Here is a 22,064-nt window from a genome sequence, read left to right as displayed (position 1 = left end):
GGGAAAACCTCCAAGCTTTGACAAAGTCAATCTCACTTTAGGGATCCTTCCTTTTCAAAGGGGCTTACTTTGGATTTTTTCGATCCAAATAAAACAAAAGGGACGTCATCAGATACAAGAGACCTTACACTTAGCCTACCAAGGGGAGGCTAAGGGGAAACCTACTAAGGGGTGTCCTACCAAGGGGACCTACAAGGTCCCCTAACCTACAAGGGGAAACCTTGTAAAAACCAACAAGGGGAAACCTACTACCAAGGGGTGACTAAGGGAAAACCTACCAAGGGGAAAATTATGCAGCTGTATGGCCCAAAATATATGTATGGCCTATTGTATCTTACACTATTAAAAACCTAGAATTTATGGCGTGTTTGTGAGTTGAAGCTTGATCATTCTTAAACAGCAATAAGCAAATAAAGAAGAGAGAATTGCTTAAGAGGTTGTACACTCAACCATGCAGCTTGTCATGGCAACTTTAAGCTCTCATTGTAAACAATGCACTCACAGCAACAAATAGCAGCTGCATCAGGCTAAAGGACCAATTATTACAACTATTGAAGAGGTATGTGTTCTGTAGATTTGTGTTTCATTCTGGTGAGAATAGAAAAAGCATAGAAGGCCTTTCTGGCTTAAACTCTGTACTTTACTCTTTGTCAGATCTTTTGCAACTGCTGAAGAAGCAGTTAAGCATATTTGAAGCTTTTGGCTCCCTAAGTAGACTAGTTTGCTTTACTCAGGCAATTTAGCTGATATTTAATCTCTTCATGACAATTTTTAAAAGCATTTTTTTGCTCCTGTATAATTAGAGAAAATCTAAAATTTGAAGAATATTTTTTTACCAAATGGATCTAATTACCATCCTTTGTAATAGACTCTGAATAGTCTACCCTAGCCTACCTCTTCAATAGGGTTTGAGACTGTCTCTGAATAATGATTTGGAATAATGCTACAGAGCCTACAAGGAGTCAATTCTTAAGAATGCTCCCATGTGGCAATTTAGTGGATTCTAACTATGTTACCTAGAAGAATTCCATCCTTAGAACGCTTCCAAGCGGCAATTTAAGGTAACAATTTTGCCTGGATATGCCAGAAAACAAAGAAATCTTTAAATTAAATAATAAGTTCTTCATTGACTTAACTTACTCACTAAAAGATAGCCTACTGCTCAGGGTGTCTTTTAATGTTGATTCCAAAATATGGTAATTTACAAACCTGGCTCAGATGCCTTTTTCCTTTGCATAATCACCGTCCCACCTTACTGCCGGCAGTAACTGTTCTCGTTCCCAGTGGATTGGGCAGCAACAATTCTCCCGCTGGGAACGGAAATAGTAACCATTTGATTACTTCAGTAAGTCCCTGGAACGCACCTAATTATCTGACAATTCTCTTTCAGCACCTGAAACCAGAAGCCCTTTAAGAACTCTATTGTCTTCTGGTTGGTGTTTATTTAGAGATAATTGGGGATAAGATTGCTCCAAGCTTCAATTCAATGTAGGTAAATAAGATAGAGGGTTATTTCTTGTTAATAAGTTCTTACTCATGATCATATCTCCCCTTTGTCTTCCATAAACTAGTGAAGATAGCTTGAATTTTAGGTAAAATTCTAGTTAATTGACTTCTTGCTATCTCAGAAAGGGTTTAGGTTAGGAAAATGAAACTTTCAGGGATGAATCTATAGACTAAAGTATGTCCTGGGAAGGTATTTTGAAGCAACTACCTCCACTCCTTCTCCCTCTAGAGGGCCCTGACCTTTGATGACCTTTAAAAATATGTGTCTTATAAAAGTGAAACCTTGCAAAATATATCTTCTGCTTAATTGAAGTAAGACAAAATTGTTTTCAGCTTCATAACTTTGCTCAATTCTATTTTATATGGATTTAAAGATATGCAAATACATTTCCTAAATTAAAAAAAAAACATTGATATGGCTCAAAATTCTACTCAAATAACGGGAATTGTATTTCCAGAACTAAAGGCAGAGAAAAAGCAACTAGTAAGTGAAATTAATGTTGTCTTGTCAAAATTTCAATAGGTATAGACCTGTCATCTAGGCAAATTTAAGGGCCCTCTAGAGGGAGAAGAAGTGGAGGTGGGTGCTTTAAAATACCTTCCTGGGACACACTTTAGTCTGTAGATTCCTCCCTGAAAGTTTCATTTTCCTAACCTAAACCCTCTTTGAGATAGCAAGAAGTCAATTAACTAGAACTTTACCAATTTTATCAATCTTGCAGGACAATCCTGACTTTTTGCATCTTTCTGTACATTTTGTGGCCTTTTGTTAAATAGACTTGGGTTAATTTATAGCAAACAGTATTAATGGCTTTTGTATAAAGTGAATATACCACTTGATGCCTTTTTTATGCTTTTTACAAATATAATAATTGCTTCTACAGGAAATATAGATTTAAGCACTTTTTGACCTCTTAAGAATGACCTAAATATGGGGTATAAAAAAGGCTTAAAACATTGGTCTCAGACTAAAACATTGGACTCAAACTTACCATTTCATTATAAATTCATTTTTTAAATGTTATATTATCCACAAGCAGTGATTTTCCATAATGAAATTGGACAAATAAATTTTATCAATGTTATGGCATTTTCTTCTTCCTTGACATCAAATTTTAAATAAAAGCATGTGTTTTTGGTTGAAAATATGAAAGCCGGCTATTACAAATGCCAATTATACTGTTTGCTATAAATTTAACTATATTAAATACAGCAGTGGTTAGTTTATGTATTCAATATATGCTATGCTTTACCCCCACCCCCCTGATGTGCAAATATATAGCCCAAATATTTTTCTAAACTATTACAGATTTGTGATTTCAAATATCATATTATTTTGTAAAAAACGACTGAAAACACATGCTTTAATTGAAATTTCAACAAAACCAAAGTGTTGCTCTTGCAGCATAAAAAGACATATACAAGGCATTAATTTAAAATAGTTCTAATAACTCCTTCAATCTTTATGTTGGAATATATCTAATAATCCCTCCCACACAATACTTTTTGAAAAATCTTCAGTCATTAGTAATGGTTTGGGGATAAAACAGGTGGTTCTGGAATCAATCAAAATTAGACTTAAATATTTCTTTGAATAGGGACTTGGGGGAGTACTCACTAAATTATTTATGCTCAAATTTAATTGAAAATGATTTAACAGAATATTTTATGAAACCAATTTATAATAGTGTTGAACCAATTACAAAAAGACCTTTGAGGCAGGCTGCCAAAAAAACAAGGTTATATATATATATATATATATATATATATATATATATATATATATATCATTTAAAAATATAATAAAAGATATTTAGATGATATTCTGGTCTTAAACTGTCAGGACTTCATTGATATTTCTAAAAATATATATCCATCAGAGCTTACTCTTGAACCTAGTCATGGCGCTGGTCTTGAAGATCATTTCTTAGATTTAAATATTAATATTTCTGATAATAATAAATTAAGTTTTAAAATGTAATAATGAAATGGATGATTTCAATTTTGAAGTGATTAATTTCCCATTTCCTGAAAGTAATATACACTCAAATATCACATATTTGGTGTTTTTCTCACAGTTACTTCAATATGCAAAGATTTGTAGTAATTATATTGATTTTAAAAATAGATGTAAAATCTTAAGTCAAAAATTGATATTAAGAGGTTTTTCTGCAAATAGATTAACTTGGCAATTTAAAAAATTTAGTTTTCATTATAACGAACTTTTAAATAAATACCAAAAGAATTATCTAGAAATACTTAGGGAAATTTTCGGTTAATTTCCTAGGTTTGCGAAAAGTTGATGCAGTGCCATCTATTTTGCGAATTGTATGTCTAAATGAGCGGATTTTTCAAAAATTGCCACATGGTACTGATGGTGTTACTTGGTTGTTCTACGTTTGCTTGTTTTTTATGTTTTTTTCATAGACATATATTCTGGGGGTGATAACTGACACAGGGATACCATAGGTATTCAGTGGTAGGCACAACACTTGACTGGGTAGAGAATGTAAAGTGCCAAAACCCTATAGGCAAGTGTATTCTCCTGGTGGGCCCTTGTGTTGGGTTGTTGCCTCTGAATTATTTGTCTTTATTGTTTTTATTATTTGGTAAATGACGACTTATACTTATTGACGACACGACTGCCTGTCCATGGATTATTCGTTATGGTTGATTGTATATGGCTATGCTGTTTGACCTATGTGATTGTATGGATGAGTAGGGTTAAGGTCTCATTCAAGTGCTGGTCTATATTAATCACTAATTTAGGAAGACAGTCTTCCTTTTCTCCTTCTGTCTCTCTGTTTTTTTTTTTTTTTTTTTTTTTTTTTTTAATGTGTTTGTGCTGTTGCATTGGTGATATATATATATATATATATATATATATATATATATATATATATATATATATATATATATATATATATATATATATATATGTATATATATATATATATATATATATATATATATACATATATATATATATATATATGTATATATATATATATATATATATATATATATATATATATATATATATATATATATATATATATATATATATATATATATATATAGATATATACATATATATATATATATATATATATATATATATATATATATATATATATATATATATATATATATATATATATATATATATATATATATATATATGTATATATATATATACATATATATATATATATATATATATATATATATATATATATATATATATATATATATATATATATATATATTTCTTTCTCATGGTGTTTTCATTATGTTTTCTTTCTCATGGTGTGCTGAAGATGGCCTGTGGACATAGGGCCAAAATATACAGTGAGCAGATTTCTGCTGTCTTCAAAAGAATTTCCCTATTGTTTCTACTTTGTGTTTGTTTGTTATGGAAAGGCAGTGTAGTCTTTGTCGCTATTTTCAACAAAAATATGAAATAAACATGTATCACCTATTCCTTCCAAATATCTTTATTATCACACAATTTTCCCCTTTTTCTTCTTTTTAAGGTTGTTTTGTGATAGGGGGCTAAGTGTGTTTTTTGTAACTATAAAAATGCATTGCCTATTTCTCCCAAAAGATCTTTGTTTTTGAAAAGGGTTTCTCTTTTTTTTTAGACAATGGTTACAAAAAAACAGATTGAAACCCCCTATCATAAAATAACCTTCAAAAACTTAATCAAATGAGCTGATTAAGTAGTCAGTTTATTTGCTCAGTCAATTAAACCATTAATGAATTGATTGTCAGTTAATAAATAAGTAATAGATTGGATATGTTGTAGCATGTGGGGGTATTGGGTATGTTGGGTATGTATTAATGGGAATTAAACTATGCATGTTATCTGGTGTTTGTAGGCTGCTTAACAGTTTTTGAAATGAATTATTATTTTGGAAACAAATATTTCCCAGCACTTCAGTAAAGTTTTGGAAATGTCTTCATTGTATAAACCCAAGGACAAAGTTTGGCAAATACACAACAGCTTAGTTTCTAATGTGTGAAATATTAGTCTTTCCTTTTCATATGAGGAATCCCCTACTGGCACTTGTAAACGCATGCCAACTGGAAATCTTCAGATTAAGGGGGTTCAGAGTGGCTTGCTTTTTAGGGGCTAAAATTTTACCAAAATGTTATAAACACATCCAAGTGAATAAAAAACACATTGGTCTGATTGGACCAACTTGATAAATAAAGCATTGTAATAAGTGAAAAGGGTTTTAAATAGTTTGCACTCTGCTAGTATGAGATCTTTTCAAAAAATCTCTCTCCCTTTTTTTTCATTTGGAAGCTCTAAAATCTTTCTAGAAATTTAAAATTTACAATAGATTGTTCTTGGGATAAAAAATCCAATCCATCTACAATACCTTGACTCTTAGTTCTTCTTGTGCCTTTGAAGGTGCATGCACTTCAGTGAGTATCCTTTAATCTTTTCTCAAGTGGGCTGCTGAGTAGATGTCCTCCCACTCTTACAATGAGACTATTTTTATGGCACTTGGTATTAACCAAGTGACATATAGCAATTGCCAATTCTGTCGGTCTGTCTGTCGGTCCTGGTTTTGCTACTTAAGGCACTTCCAGGTAAGCTAGGACGATGAAATTCGGCAAGCGTATCAGGGACCGGACCAGATTAAATTAGAAATAGTCGTTTTCCCGATTTGACCATCTGGGGGGGGGGGGGTGGGGGGCCGGTTAATTCGGAAAAAATTAAGTATTTTTAACTTATGAGCGGGTGGTTGGATCTTAATGAAATCTGATGTTTGGAATGATATTGTGTCTCAGAGCTCTTATTTAAAATCCCGACCGGATCTGATGACATTGGGGGGAGTTGGAGGGGGGAAACCTAAAATCTTGGAAAACACTTAGAGTGGAGGGATCGGGATGAAACTTATGGGAAAAACAGCGCAAGTCCCAGATACATGATTGACATAATCGGAACTGTTTCGTCTTTGGGGTAGTTGGGGGGGGGAGTAATTCTTAAAAATTAGAAAAAATGAGGTATTTTCAAATTACAAAGGAGTGATCGGATCTCAATGAAATTTGATGTTTAGAAGGATATCGTGTCTTAGAGCTCTTATTTTAAATCCCGACCCGATCTGGTGACGGGGGCGGGGAGTTGGGAGGGGGAAACCTAAAACTTGGAAAACACTTAGAGTGGAGGGATCGGGATGAAACATGGTGGGAAAAATAAACACACGTTCTAGATAGATGATTGACATAAACGGAACGGATCCGCTCTCTTTGGGGTAGTTGGGGGGAGGGGGGTTATTTCTGAAAAATTAAAAAAATGAGGTATTTTTAACTTACGAACGGGTGATCGGATCTCAATTAAATTTGATATTTAGAAGGATATCGTGGCTCAGAGCTCTTATTTTAAACCCGACCGGATCTGGTGACATTGGGAGGGGAGTTGGGAGGGGGAAACCTAAAACTTGGAAAACACTTAGAGTGGAGGGATCGGGATGAAACTTGGTGGGAAAAAAACACGAGTCCTAGATACATAATTGACATAACCAGAACGGATCCGCTCACTTTGGGGTAGGTGGGGGGGGGGTTAAGTCTGAAAAATTAGAAAAAATGAGGTATTTTTAACTTACGAACGGGTTATTGGATCTTCATGAAATTTGATATTTAGAAGGATATCGTGTCTCAAAGCTCTTATTTTAAATCCTGACCGAATCTGGTGACATTAGGGGAAGTTTGGGGTGGGGAAACCTAAAATGATGGAAAACGCTTAGATTGGAGGGATTGGGATGAAAATTGATTGAAAAATAAGTAGAAGTCTTGCATACATGATTTACATAATTGGAACGGATCTGCTCAATTGGAGGGGGGGGGGGTAATTCTGAAAAATAAGAAAAAATGACGTATTTTTAACTTACGAAGGAGTGATCAGATCTTCATGAAACTTCGTATTAGAAGGACCTCGTAACTCAGATATCTTATTTTAAATCTCAACCGGATCAAGCGTAATTGGGGGGGGGGCAGTTTGGGGGACCGGGAATCTTAGAAAATACTTAAAGCGGTGAGATCAGGATGAAACTGGATGGGAAGAATAGAAACCTGTCTAAGATACGTGACTGACATAACTGGACCGGATCTGCTCTCTTTGGTGGAATTGGGGGGGGGGGTAATTTTGAAAATTGAGGTATTTGTAACTTACGAAAGGGTGACCAGATCTTAATTAAATTTGATATTTAGAAGGATCTTGTGCTTTAAAGTTCTAATTTAAAATTTTGACCAGATCCTGTGACATTCGGGGGAGTTGGAGTGGGAAACCGGAATTCTTGGAAAACATGAAAATTGGGGTATTTTTATCTTACGAATAGATGATCGGATCGTAATGAAATTTGATTTTTAGAAGAAATTCACGTCTCAGAGCTCTTATTTCAAATCCCGACCAGATCTTTTGACATGGGGGGGAGTTGGAGGGGGAAATCTTGGAAAAACACTTGGAGTGGTGGAACCGAGATGAAGCTTGGTGGATAGAATAAACAAATGTCCTTGATACGTGATTGACAGAATCGTACTGGATTCGCTCTCTTTGGGGGAGTTGGGGGGAGGGGTTCAGTGATTTGGCGAGTTCGGTGCTTCTGGACGTGCTAGGGTGATGAAAATTGGGAGGCATGTCAGGGAGCTGCACAATTTGACTTGATAAAGTCGTTTTCCCAGATTCGACCATCTGTGGGGCAAAAGGGAGAGGAAAAATTAGAAAAAATTTGGTATTTATAACTTACGAGTAGGTGATCAGATCTTAATAAATTTTGATATTTAGAAGGACTTTGTGACTCAGAGCTCTTATTTTAAATCTTGACCGGTATTAAGCCTCTTATTTTCTTTTTAAATCAATCTATTGAGTTTATACCATATGATCTCTTGGCTCTTAGCTCTTCTCGCCTCGTCACAAGTGCCATATGAGCTCTTAGCTCTTATTATTGATTTCGGTCACTATGAAAATGGGATTGTACATAAATTGGTCTTGGGTGTGGAATTCCTACATTTATCATGCTTCTATCTCCCAACCATTTTACTTGTTTTGTTCTCCTCCATCTTCTTTTGTAGATATGATACCATATAATTATGGTATATACCATACCATGTAGTTGTTGCATATAGTACTATATAACAAATAATTAACTATTTAGATTCTAGAGATTTCTAAATGCCTGGAATAGCCAAGAGAGACTGAGTGTGTATTTGATTCAATTGGCAAACTATGGAAACACCCATGCTGTTGGGCATCACTGCTGTTAAGCAAGGTAATTGGTACTAAAGGGTTTTAAGCCAAATTGCTACTTGTTTGTGCTGCTTTTACTCAAAAATAGGAGAGTTCTTCCATTCCTCATTTATTTCTGCTACTTTTACTAAAAATAAAATAAAACAAACTATAAAACATAGCTGTTATTAATAAAAAAAACTGCAAAGAATTTTTTCAAAGTTAAATCTTGCTGATCAAGCAATTTATGCAATTTTATTAACCATTACCCTTAAATTAGGTATTTAGCCCATTTATTTCAACCTAGTGTTTTAAAGAGTTTTTTTTTACTTTAACGTGAAGATTGGGCTGTCGAGAAATAACAGAAATTTTAGAAGTAAAAAGAAAGAGCATAAGTGTTTGAAAGTATGTCTAGCACCTCAGCTTCTATCAAACCTTTCCTATCTCTTCATTGTCAGGTTTGTGTTTATGAAAAGTCAAATCTTCCCTAAGCTAAGGGCGGTTAAGCCAATTTGCCACTTATTTCTGCTGCTTTTGGTCAAAAATATTAGAGTGGTTACCATTCCAAACTCATTTTTACTGCTTTGACTTAAAAAATAAAAAACCTTAAAACATAACTGTTACTAATTTAAAAAAAACTTGTTGCAAATAAATTTTCCAAAGTCAAATCTTGCGAATCAAGCCCTTTAGGCAATTTTATTAACCATTACCCTTAAATTAAGTATTCACCTATTTTTTTCAACTTCGAGTTTTAAAGAGCTTTTTTTTTTTACTTTAACATAAAGATTGGTCTGTTGAGAAAAGGCAGAAATTTTAGAAGCAAAAAGAAAGAGCATAAATGTCTGAAAGTATGTCTAGCACCTCAGCTTTTATCAAACATTTCCTATATCTTCATTATCAAGCTTGTGTTTATGAAAAGTCACATTTTCCCCAAACTCTGCCATTTTTGATTCTTTAGTATCAAGGTATTATAGATACTAATTATACTTTTAATGAAGCATATGCTACATCTTACTATAAATTGTTTCTATATTGGAGGGGAGGGGTGTTAAATTCCCTTCTTTGCAAGAATAGTTTGTTTTAGTTTAAGGACATACTGTACTTTTCTTATACAGTTAATCCTAATAATGTAGTTTTTCTATTAAAAAAAAATACTTATTTTAAAGTCTTGCATCAAAAATAGAATTACTCCTTTTTTAAATAAAATAAACAACACTGATACACTTATTTTCCTCTGGCTCTTTATGCATGGTTTCTTTAATAATGGATTGGATATCTTAGGATTTTGGTTTACCAATCTTTTAGCTATGTCATAGTCGCTATTTTATAAGGGCAACAAAGATCACCACTGTCATTCAAATAAGTTTCTGGTCAATGTTCCTATTACCTGAACAATTGTTTTGGGTCATGAAACTATTGTTAATAGATGCATTTTGACTTTTGGAATATTTTTTTTCTCTTGCAAAACTACCGCAAACTCACCGTTATGGAGTTATTATGGCCCAAACATCCTGTATTTACACATATAGAATTGCAATCATTTCCGTTTTTGTGAATTGGATATTTGAAATCGTGAATCTGTAATAGTTTAGAAACGAATTAGGGCTATATATTTGCACATCAGGGGGGTGGGGTTAAAGCATAGCATATATTAAATACGTAAACTAACCATTACTGTATTTAATATATGCTATGCTTTACCCCCCCCCCTAATGTGCAAATATATAATAACATGAATAGATCTGAATGGATAGATTTGAAACTATTGAGCCTAATGATATAAATATCTTATAATTTTTGTGCAAGTTACTGCAATAGGCTTGTCACAATATTGCTTGCATTAGTGGGAGCACCTTTTTTGGGAAAGCTATTTTTGTGTATTTGCAGTTTTACTCAAAAGGCATTTTCTAGTTTTCACCTTCTAAAAGAATCTGATAATCAAGACTGGATATCTTAAACCTTGGGTTGGACTTAGGGTCTTCTACCGTATAAATAATAATAGGACAGAATATATGACAACAGGGCTCTTCCAAAATAATAGTCAACATTGAGTTGACTATTAGTGACTCACTGAGTGTAGTGACTCACTGAGCAGTGAGTCACTAATCAGCTTGAACTGGCTTATTTGTCTGATCAGATCGTATTTTCTCTAAACTAGTCTTAAACTTTCTGTTACCGTACTACAAATGATTGGCTCTTTATTAGAAAGCAGGCATAACTTCAACCTTGATGAAAAAACTTTTTGACGGAACCTATGATATTTGGTAACTATTCTTGTAATATTGTTTTTTTTTTTAATCTATTGCTGTTTCTTTTGTATATATATAAATTGTATATATGCTGGGAGGATCTATTATCCTTTACTCCTCCATGGAACTGCTCTATAAAAATTCGTGTGGCTTTTTAAATGCTTTATTACTTATCAACTTATTTTGTATTGAGTATTGCATTTAATTTCTAGAAGCCCAAGACACATCTTCAAATGAGGATAAAGATATTTTTGGAAGCACACAGTCTATGCTCTTAATGAAAGATGAAGCCAAACTTTTTGCTATTTCTCCTGGAATCTCTGGAAATTTTCAACATAATGCTGACCATGTTAAACTGGAGCCAAACATTGACGGGGATGAAGGTATGCTTCAGATACACCGATATTTTGTATTTTGCGCCTCCATTTGTATCCCAGTTAAACTCGCGAATAAAACAAGAAACTTGATTTAATTTGAAACTTTTTTCTGGCTTTTGAAAGTCATTAGAATTCTTTTACAATTTTTAAAATATGGATTTATTCATACATAATAAAGATAATGTCTTTTATGGCTTATATGGTTTAATAATATTTGAGCGTAAAACCTCTGTAGTTTAATTATTATCTTCTAGAAAAGCCTTAGTTTTACCTGATTTTAATGCAACACTGTCTCCAAAACAGTGGATAATATAACATTTGATTGCTCAATATTCCTGATGTTATCCTCCGTGATTCTGTTGATTGATGTCATCATCAATCAATGTTGATTTTAAAATCTTCTTCTTTTATATGTTTACGAGGTTTCTAGATTCTAGAAAAGGATCCATCCAGGTCTTTGAATTTTCTGGAATATTTCCATTGATTATTGCATAATCATTGCTATGTTGCAAAATATTTGCGAGTTGACAGCAATCAACATTATGCTAGTAATAATGTTGTCTTTTTAGGATCATTAAAAAAAAAAAAAATGTTTTTTTCACTGAAAGCAAGGTGCAACATTAAAACGAACAGAAATTATTACGTATATCAAAGTAATAACACCTGTTTTTTGGATTTATTGAATTTCAAAGCTCGTTTTGAACTTTTATTAATTCAGTACCTTGAAATTTAGTTAGTCAGTGACCCTCAGTAATAATAGGTCTCATAATAAGTGAAATAACCCGTTTTTACTGTTTCTCGCTCAACTGACCTCTCTCGACACTAATTTATAGATAGCTGTTACGAATACAAGGTATGGCATCAGTGATGGATGATAAAATTTATATACGTTCCATATTGAACTTTTTCAAGGGCAATTAATTAACAAAATTGATAAAAAAAAATAAGGTAATAAGGTAAATAAGTATAATTAATATAGTAAATAAGGTAATTAATTTTAAGGTAAATAAGCTAAAAAATAAGCATGCAGCAATGTTGCTTTTAATAAGGAATCCTTTGAGAAACGAGGGGTATGTGTAAAATTGTATTTGGATTTGATCTTGTTTAGAAACGTCGAGGAACCCACCAAGCTTCTGCTTTTTGGGTGACATTGTTGATTTGCTTTAAATTTGATCAAGAACCAATAAAAGCTCGTTAAAATTTGCTATTCTTGATCCATCTGATGTGTTGTTAATACCTAATGAGGCAAATACTATTATAGTCTTTGAAAGACACTGTTAAAATGCTGAATTTCTTTGTGGAAAAGCTAGAAGCTGCAATTTCTATCCCTCCTGCCCTAGTTCACTGTCCCTCTGCTTCTCCAACTGCGTATACTTCTGCCTTGATTATTCTTACAAACTTACTGGAAGGGCTAAAATTAAACAAAAGGCTATTACTTGTATGAGAACTACTTGTAAGGCTAAGAGCATTAAAATAAAAATTCCAAATTTGAGTACTAATAGTACCACTGTGACCACTATTACAACTGTACTTCAGGCTATGAAGCTAAAATTTTCAGGGAAGTTCCAGGGGGGGAGATAAACTGAATCACTCCATGCCATACATATGCAGGTTGTCAAAAGGGTACATCAGCAATCTCTTAGGAACAGTTTTGAGTGTGAAATCAAAACTTACATGGTTTATTGTGGGGGATGTTGGAATTAACTAAAACACAATATTCACATGATAATAATACTGCGTCTGCTCCTAGAACTACTGCTAATACTACAACTAAGACTAAGACTACTACTATAAATTTTTTTATTCTGATATTCACGGCGCCAGGTACTTAAAGTGTCAGATATTCCGCTATTCATTTGCCTCGTTTTGACACCTCGAGATTTTAAATGTCTTTTAAACCTTCTTGTGAAGGAGTTAATAGAGGGTTTTGAAGGAATAACTTCCCGAAGAAGATCATTCCAGATAGAAGTGCAACGCAGTTGAAGCTCTTCCTCATGTACTGGGTTCTTTGCGTGTCCTCCTTTAGATAATTACACACAGTTGTGTGCCTTCGTGAACAATACGAGAAAGCTTGTTTGAATGAGGTGAATTGACGTACTTGTAGAAAACAGCCATCGACGCTACATCAAGCCTTTAATTTAGAGGCTGGACCAAGACATGTGTGTAGGTGCAGGCATCCACATAGCGGGCATCCACATTCAGCTGTATAGCGGGCATCCACATTCAGCTGTGAGTCTGATACAGGACTTGAAAAGTGGGATTTATTGAGCTTGATGGAAGAAGATTTTTACAGTGAAGAGTGACTCTGAGCTTTCTTGTGCTGGGGATTCTCACCCGATCAAGGTGGTTTTCCTAGAGAGCTCGATTGAGAAATGATTCCCCAGTAGAGGAAGCTGTTCTATTCTCTTTACAGTTTAATTTTTGAAAATGAAACTGGGTTGTTCGTGTGGCACCTTCGATCAGGTAATAAGAAGTTCCTTTGTTTTCGATGCATTAAAGCTGATCACCCATGTATCAAACAACTTTCCGATTTTATAAGTATACATCTGTAAGGAAAGGGAGGCTTGTGCTGGGCCTTCGGGTTTTGATATGGCTGAGTGGGTTGTTGTATTGTCGGCAAAATGATGCAGAGGGCTTGTGAGGTTGTCTTCTATGTCATTCATGTAGATAAGGAAGAGTGTAGGTCCAAAGATACAGCCTTGGGGAACCCCTCCTTTCACTGATTATCGGGAAATAAACCCGTCCAGGACAATCCGCAGAAAGTGATCTGAAAGAAATTTTTCAATCACATTTAATAGAAATCCACGAACACCTTACGCATTGAGTTTCTTATCAGCCCATGGTGCCATTCTCTGTCGAAAGCCTTGGCAATGTCGACTGACAATAACCTAAACCTCTTGCCAGAAGTTCGATCCAATAGAGCGTTTTCTCCGGAATTCATATTGGCGATAGCCTAGAAGGTCCAAGAATTACAGGAACTGTTGAAACGTTTTATTGGAGACGCTCTCATAGACTTTGCCAACGCAGAAGAGGAGGCTAATAGGCCTATAGGAACCCACGCTCGTTGGATCACCATCTGGCTTTAGGGAAGGTATAACTTGGGCAGATTTCAATGTTTGCTGGAAGGTTCCGGAGCGAAAGCATATCCGGAAAAGCAATGACAATGCTCCAGCTAGTTCGGCACTGTAGGATTTGAGGACAACATTTGGTATGTTGTCAAGACCTGTGGCTTTGGTCACGTCAAGTTTCCGCAAAATGCAAAGAATCTTAGGAGTATAAGAATTCACATATCCAGGGCAGTACAGGCTTGGTCCGAGAAACATGGCACTTCTCTACTGCCGTCGTCCAGATTCGACAATCTGACTAAAGCCTTAACAAGAGATTCAGTGTTTTCCTGTGGATCTTGCACCACAGTCCCGTTAATCTGTAGAGAAGGAATTGAAGTCCCCTGGATGACGGTAAAGTTTCCTTGTCAATTCTACACCAACTTCTCTCCAAAGTATGCGGAACCTTTGTGGTTAATTTCTCCTTATACCGAACCCGGAACTGCCGACTCGTATGAACTGCATCCTTGCGCGTGTTGATTAATGTAATCCTGTGCTCTTTGCTCTTTGAAAGTGGCCATCACTTGTTTACCTTTTGCTTGGCTCCGATAGCCCTCTTACACTGGGCATTGAACCATGGTTTGTCCTTACTTGACACCTGTATCCGCTTTGAAGGGGTATAACTTCAACAGAGTCAACTATGGCCTACTTGTGCATCTCTGCAGCTTTCTCTGGGCCTTCAATGAGAAAGACTCTTCACTGCTGAGAACAAAGAGTTATTCTCAACCGTCCCAATCATCTTTTTGCATAGCCAGATTCTCCGCTCATGCTTTATTGGAGGCAGAATACGAAGGTTTCCCCGTTCAATGGTGGCAACCTGGTCACCTGTGAAAGCATGAGCGTCTACCTTAAACGAGTCAGGGTGATCTGTAAGAAATAGGTCAAGACGAGATGATCCGTTTGGGCCTTGATGCGTGTCAAAATTGACAAGTTCTTCCAGCTCGTGTGAGAGAGGTAGATCATACAAGTTCGACCTCTCATTGTCATTATTTTTGCTGCAAAGCCACACGCTATGATTGACGTTGAAGTCTCCATGGAAGATAATGGTAGAACTAGCGTACTTGCCCCGAATATATTCAAGGGAGGCTTCAATGTAGCTGGTAATCTGGCAGGTTTGAGCACAGTACCGACAATCATGGACTTATTTGGGACGGTCAACTGAACCCACAGAGCTTCTTCACCTGCTGAACCTGGTATATTTAGTTATGAATATGATATATGGCTCTGTAGATAAACAGCAACACCTCCTCTGTATTTAGCGCCGTCACTACGTTCACGATCTCGCCTGAGTAGTGTGTATCCCTGAGTAGTGTGTATGGCAATCTCACTGCTCTCTATGTCATGGTTAAGATTGGTCTCTGGGATACACGTGGTAGACGGTCGGACTGAGTTCACTAAATGTAGGAACTGGTCAAACTTAGATCTAAGACCACGTACATTGCAGTGGGTCACCGTTAGTAGGTCTTTTTTGATGGTCGGTGGACGTGCTATAGGTCGTCTACAAAATGGTTTTGTCCGTATGTTTTTTACGACGCTTTTTATTATTGTCAATCATAGCCAGGTAAAAGAAGCTTTGCCGGGTTGTTAGCCCGACAAGACTTATACATCCATATGATTAGACAGGCAACAGTGCCAGAATGCACCTCATTACCGCATCTTCAACATGGAGGCTGTACCCCACAATGGGATAGGATTCGACAGATGTGCCTCCCACCATAATGGGAAAACTACATTACTATGAAGGGTTGACCTATCCAATAAACCAAGTGATATAATAACTGGACCTTTCAGCTGTGCTGAAAAAAATGGCTGTCTTAAGATTTTGATTGGAAATGTTTGGAAAATTCTGGGACAACGATGAGAGCTGATTTCTATCCAATCACTTTTAACTCTTAAAAAGCGAACTAGAACTTCTAATTTCCAATCGAGCTAGTTCCTTTAAATTTTCAATGATATTGCTAGCTTAGAGCAGCGTTGCCTATGATACTGCTTATATGCCCTTTTCATGCCTGCGTGCATATAGTTTTTTCATTTAATTGGAACTCCCCATAAACGTTCCCCAAAATAGTAGCAAGTATGGGAACTCCCCATAAACGTTCCCTAAAATAGTAGCAATACTTATAGAGTAGCCAAAACTTTGGTTTCCTTCAACATCCTCTTCAACACACAATGAAAGTTTCAATTCATACCATAAACCATCCCTGAAGCATTGCTGATGCATTCTTTTGACAACATATGTGGGCATAGTGTGTTTCGATTTAGTTTAATGCAATTTTAACATTTCTACCCCTAGTTATAGTAGCAACGGTAGTAGCATCAGTATTTATGGTAGTAGCAGTAGAATACCCCCCACTGTTATGCAGTCTGCCCATTATCCTTAAAAAACAAAATGTTGCTTTAAAGTTAAATCAAAACGCACTGTGTGTGTGCTGGTTGTCACTAAGACATCTCAGCTGTATCTCAAGAACTTTTGTAGGTATCAAGTTCAAACTTTCGGGGCTACTTCTATTGTTGTTTCTGCCCTAAGAACTATACTAACTCCAAAGATTATAAGTGTATCCAGAGTACTTAAGACTTTTCAGTTTCTGGAAGACAGATAGAGGGTAAACTGTTAGAGCTACTACTCCCTCAAGACGTTATTACGCGTACCTGGGTCTGACGCAATACTATAGCGCGCGTGTTAAGTCAACTACATATCATCAACTAATACATTTACGCTAAAGTTTTTTACTGTTTTAAAAAGAAGAGTTGAGAGAAACAGTCAAACTTTAGCGTAAAGAGCGAGGCGTTGAGGAGGAAGCAGCCCCTTTCATATACGAAGTAATTTCTGTTCGTTTTAAGTTTTAATGTCGCTCCTTACTTTCATTTAAAAAAACTTGTTTTTTTTTATTTAATCTTCTTTAGACATGTTGGCCACTTTACTGTATAGTTGTTATTATTTGTGTTTGATTTTTCTTTTTGCTTGTTTGTACTCCTCTTGTGCATTGTTGTAATGCATCGAAAGTTGGCAAAATAAATGACTCCTGAAACATTAAGACCGTTTAATTACAATAATAAGCTTTTTTAAAAAATCAAAAAAAAATTCAGCCACCATAAAGCCCGAATGATGCGTGTTGTAATTGAAACTGCGAGGTGTCTAGGTTAAACTGAAGTTGACTAAGGATGATTACCTGGGGTAAGCCTTCTCTATTAGGGTGTTAAAGTAAAAATCAAGCAAAAATAGAAGTTTTCATGAATATAGCCTTTGCAGGATTGAAAGTGGACTGCGCTCAATAAGATTGTCAACTGACTTAATCTTGTCTAATATTTGTTAATGTTTCTTTTAAATGCCCTCTTGGACACCTGCAGCTTTAGGATTCGAAAGACAGAGATTAAAATTTATGTGTTCAGGATTGTCAAAATTGTTGCATATTGCACAATGCATATTTCATAGTTCTTATGGTATAGATTGATGCATTTCTTTGAGACTTGATTCTGTTTTTTTTTCTACCATATAGTTTATTTTATTTGCTCTTTGATCAATGGAAAGGCCTTTATTTTTACACAAAAATAATATTTCATTCATTTAGGATGGTAACCAGAGGTAGGAAGTCACACTTTTCCTACCTTCCTACCTACCAAATGCTACCTACGATGTCCACCTTCTATATATTAGAGAAATATACCAAGATATGATGAAAATATAAAACAAGTTATTCTTTGAATTTTCTAACTAAAAAGATCTGGGATCAGAAATTGTGGATTTGCTCAGAAGATAAATCCTTGATTGCTTTTACCACCCTGAACAAACTCTTCGTATATAGTGTCTAAATATTGAAAATGTTTTATTTTATACCCAAGATATAAAGCATTTTATAGAGATAAATATTATTAAGCTATTTGGAGAAACTAAATTAATTTATAAAAATAGGAGGCTAGTATAATTTATGAATATTACCGTACATCTGTTTTTTTTTTCTTTTCTTTTTGATGAAATCAAGTAAATTGGTATTCAAACCGTATTCCGCATTATTGAGTAAAGAAAGCAGTAAAGAATTCGAACTGTTATAAGAATAGTGCCTCATATTGACTTTTATAAAATACATAACTAGGCATGATTTGTTGATGAGAACTGTGTAAGGCTAAAAACGCTAAAAACTGAGATGTGTTCTAAATTGAAAAAGAAGTAGAAAAAAATACAAGTATTGAGATTTTTAGCAAATTTTATACTACTTAAGTTTTCCTTCTTGCAGTATCCTCTGATAATGATATGAGCAAACAAGAATGGGGATTACCTTGCTTGCCGAGTCTTTCCAGCATATGTCTAAAAAAAGAAATGAATTTCAACTGTCAAAATGAGATGACAAGTCACATTTATGAATTTGCAGAAAATTATGTGGGGAAAAGTGAGGCTTGTTACACTGGAAAAAGACCTTTCAAATGTGATACATGCAAGAAACGTTTTACTACAGGTGTTAATTTATCTCGTCATCAAAGAACTCATACTGGAGAAAAGCCTTTTGAATGTAAAATATGTGAGAAAACATTCCGCCGAAAAGCCCATCTGTTTATTCATCAAAGAACTCATTCTGGAGAAAAACCTTTCAAATGCGATGTATGTGAGAAAGATTTTACTACGAGTACCAGTTTATCTGTTCATCAAAGAACTCATACTGGAGAAAAACCTTTCAAATGTGATGTATGTGAGAAAGGTTTTGCTACAAGTACCAAATTATCTTATCATCAGAGAAATCATACTGGAGAAAAACCTTTTGAATGTAATATTTGTAAGAAATCTTTTCCTTATAGTTCCAGTTTATCTACTCATCAAAAAACTCATACTGGAGAAAAATCTCTCAAATGTGATGTATGTGAGAAACGTTTTACTACAAGTGCCATTTTGTCTCTTCATCAGAGAACTCATACTGGAGAAAAGCCGTTTGAATGTGATATATGTGAAAAAACATTCCGCCAAAAAGCCCATCTGTTTATTCATCAAAGAACTCATACTGGAGAAAAACCTTTTGAATGTGATATTTGTAAGAAATGTTTTACTTCAAATTCCAATTTATCTATTCATCAAAGAACTCATACTGGAGAAAAACCTTTTGGATGTGATTTTTGTAAGAAATATTTTACAACAAGTTTCAGTTTATCCAATCATCAAAGAACTCATACCGGAGACAAACCTTTTGAATGTAATATATGTGAGAGAACGTTCCGCCGAAAAGCAGACCTCTTTATTCATCATAAGACTCATACTGGAGAAAAACATTTTAAATGTGATGTATGTAAGAAATGTTTTACAAGAAGGTCTGGTTTGTCTTATCACCAGAGAACTCATACTGGAGAAAGACCTTTTGAATGTGATATTTGTAAGAAATCTTTTGCATTCAGTTCCAATTTATCTTATCATAAAAGAACTCATACTAGAGAATAAATTTCAAATGTGATGAATATGAGATGTATCTTACTACAAGTGCCAGTTTATCTTGTCGTCAGAGAGCTCATACTGGGGAAAACCTTTTTAGATGTGATATTTCAAAAAAATATTTTACTTTAAGTTCCAATTATCGATTCGTTAAAGAACTCATACTGGGGAAAACCGTTTGAACATGATATTTGTAATAAATCTTTTACTTAAAGTTCCATTTTATCTATTAATCAAAGATTTCATACCTGATAAAAATCTTTTAAACGGGATGTGCGAAAGAAATGTAATATATCTAGATCCATAATCATCAAATAATTTATATTGGTGGAAATCCTTTCAATTATAATACGTATAACATGTGTTCTACTTAAAGTTACGATCTAAATCGTCATGAATGAATACATACAGGAGAAAACACTTTTGAACATAATGTTTGTCCTTAATATACGATTTATCTCGTCATCAAAGAGTTGAATTTGACAAGTTGCCCAACACTAGATGCTAATGCCTATAAACTATGTTCTCTGAATTGTCTTCTTTCCCATTTTTGTTTTTTATCTGAAATGTTGTTTTTCTTTTCTATTATTTTCCAGATCCTTTCCTTTTTTACCTTTTTTTAAACATTTTTAATATTTTCTTTAAGTTTTTGTTTTATTTGACTTTTAGTCTATGTAATATAAGAAAATATATTATTTTTAATAACTCTGGTGAATCTATTTAGAAATTAATGGAGTGTCTTTTTACTGATTGGATGAAAAATGTTTTGTAAAACATTACTTTTTTACCAAAATATGACTTGGTAAAAATTGTAGTGGTTGATATTCTGTAGTTTCCGCACATGACCGAATATTTTTAGGAAAGTTTGTCCTAGTTCAATACGAAATTCGATAAATTTGTTGTGAATTAGTGTTGTTGACATTCTTTTCCAGGGGTTCTCCAGGAAAGAGTTCTGTAAATGCTAATTTGTTTTGCTCAACTTGTTGCAGGGTTTGTTTAGGGTTTTCTTTATGCCTATGGTAAGAGCCGAATGCAGATTGTGATCTATGCGATGTCCAACCTAAAGCGTGATGTGCTAATTGTAAGTTTTCTTTGATGATAACAGAAAGTTTTCTTAAAATTCAGAAAAGGCAGTACAAAACAGGTTTCTAAGGCGAACACCACAAAATCATAACTAAAAAAAATTCCTATTTCCAAAAATCAACATCACTGAAAAAAAACAATATAAACTTTAATTATTCCTCTTTTATTGTCTGTTCATTAATATGTTTGCTAATCTGAAAGATTGTTCGTTGTGAATTCGTCTTCTCTTAGTCATATATTTGAAATACTCTGTTCAACTACCTTTGGCTGATACTATTGCTCCCAAACATTCAAATCCTTCGAAAAATGAGATAGATATTGAGTACAAATTCCTTAAGCAATATTTTGATAGGTCTTGGGATTTTATTTCATATTTAAGCTGTAATGAAGATATGGTATTCAAAAGAATGCCCATAGTTAAAAAACTGGTAATACTTTCGTAATAAAAATTTTTATAACAAAAAATTGCAATAATAGCTTGTTTACATAAGACTTTTAAGGAAATTGTCCTTTGCCACCCCTATCAATCGTTAGCTTCTTCTGTGTTCTGCTATACGCGAAGAATAAGAGCTGCTTCACTATTGTGACACACAAGTCTGAAAAAGGACTGTTGATCCTGCAGATTTTTTAGTAATGTTTCTTATTATGAGTTTTCCTCAAATTTAAGTGTGTCTTAATGTATTAAAGACTTTTTTTCTCAGTGTTCTTGTAGCAAAAGAGCAAAATGAAAAGAGCAGGGAGGGGGCTCTCGTTAACTTAAAATTTCTCTTCACCTTCTTCTCAACATACCTTTAAATGTTCAATTTTATACCCTCAGTTTCTCTTTAGATATTGCTTGAATTCCCTTTTCACAACCAGTAAGCACATTGGCTGCTTTGATTGTGTTCGATATCCCTCTCAACACTTCCTTAAAATTTTGCTTTAATGCCTTAATCGTTCTTAAAGGCCCAGGATCTAACATGCCCTTTTCCTCACGAAAAATCCTTGTTGACAACGGACTAGTAGCATAACTTATACTCCTTTCCTGGAGGTTTGGGTAGATGGGTCTACCCTGGAGGTGTAGTTGTTTGACATTTGCAAAAAATAGCTATCCCAAAC

At 34.4% G+C, this 22,064-nt stretch overlaps 1 protein-coding gene across 3 annotated transcripts; it reads left to right on the top strand.

The window, feature by feature from the left end:
- Positions 1-1,344: 1,344 nt before the first annotated feature.
- LOC136034106 (zinc finger protein 664-like) lies at positions 1,345-20,588 on the top strand. 3 transcript variants are annotated; one of them, XM_065715246.1, is made up of 4 exons: positions 1,345-1,488; positions 8,673-8,786; positions 11,205-11,375; positions 18,706-20,588. In XM_065715246.1, the coding sequence occupies exons 2-4, from the start codon at positions 8,744-8,746 to the stop codon at positions 19,890-19,892; spliced, it is 1,401 nt and encodes a 466-aa protein (XP_065571318.1). In that variant the 5' UTR covers positions 1,345-1,488; positions 8,673-8,743; the 3' UTR covers positions 19,893-20,588. The 3 variants fall into 3 exon arrangements, with proteins under 3 accessions (XP_065571318.1, XP_065571319.1, XP_065571320.1); XM_065715247.1 differs by having other exon boundaries at positions 1,354-1,492; XM_065715248.1 differs by having other exon boundaries at positions 1,369-1,488; positions 8,680-8,786.
- The last annotated feature ends 1,476 nt before the right edge of the window (positions 20,589-22,064 follow it).

The sequence above is a fragment of the Artemia franciscana genome, chromosome 12 (genome assembly GCF_032884065.1).
Source record: "Artemia franciscana chromosome 12, ASM3288406v1, whole genome shotgun sequence".
NCBI classification, from domain to species: domain Eukaryota; kingdom Metazoa; phylum Arthropoda; class Branchiopoda; order Anostraca; family Artemiidae; genus Artemia; species Artemia franciscana.
This window is presented reverse-complemented; position numbering and strand designations above follow the sequence as displayed.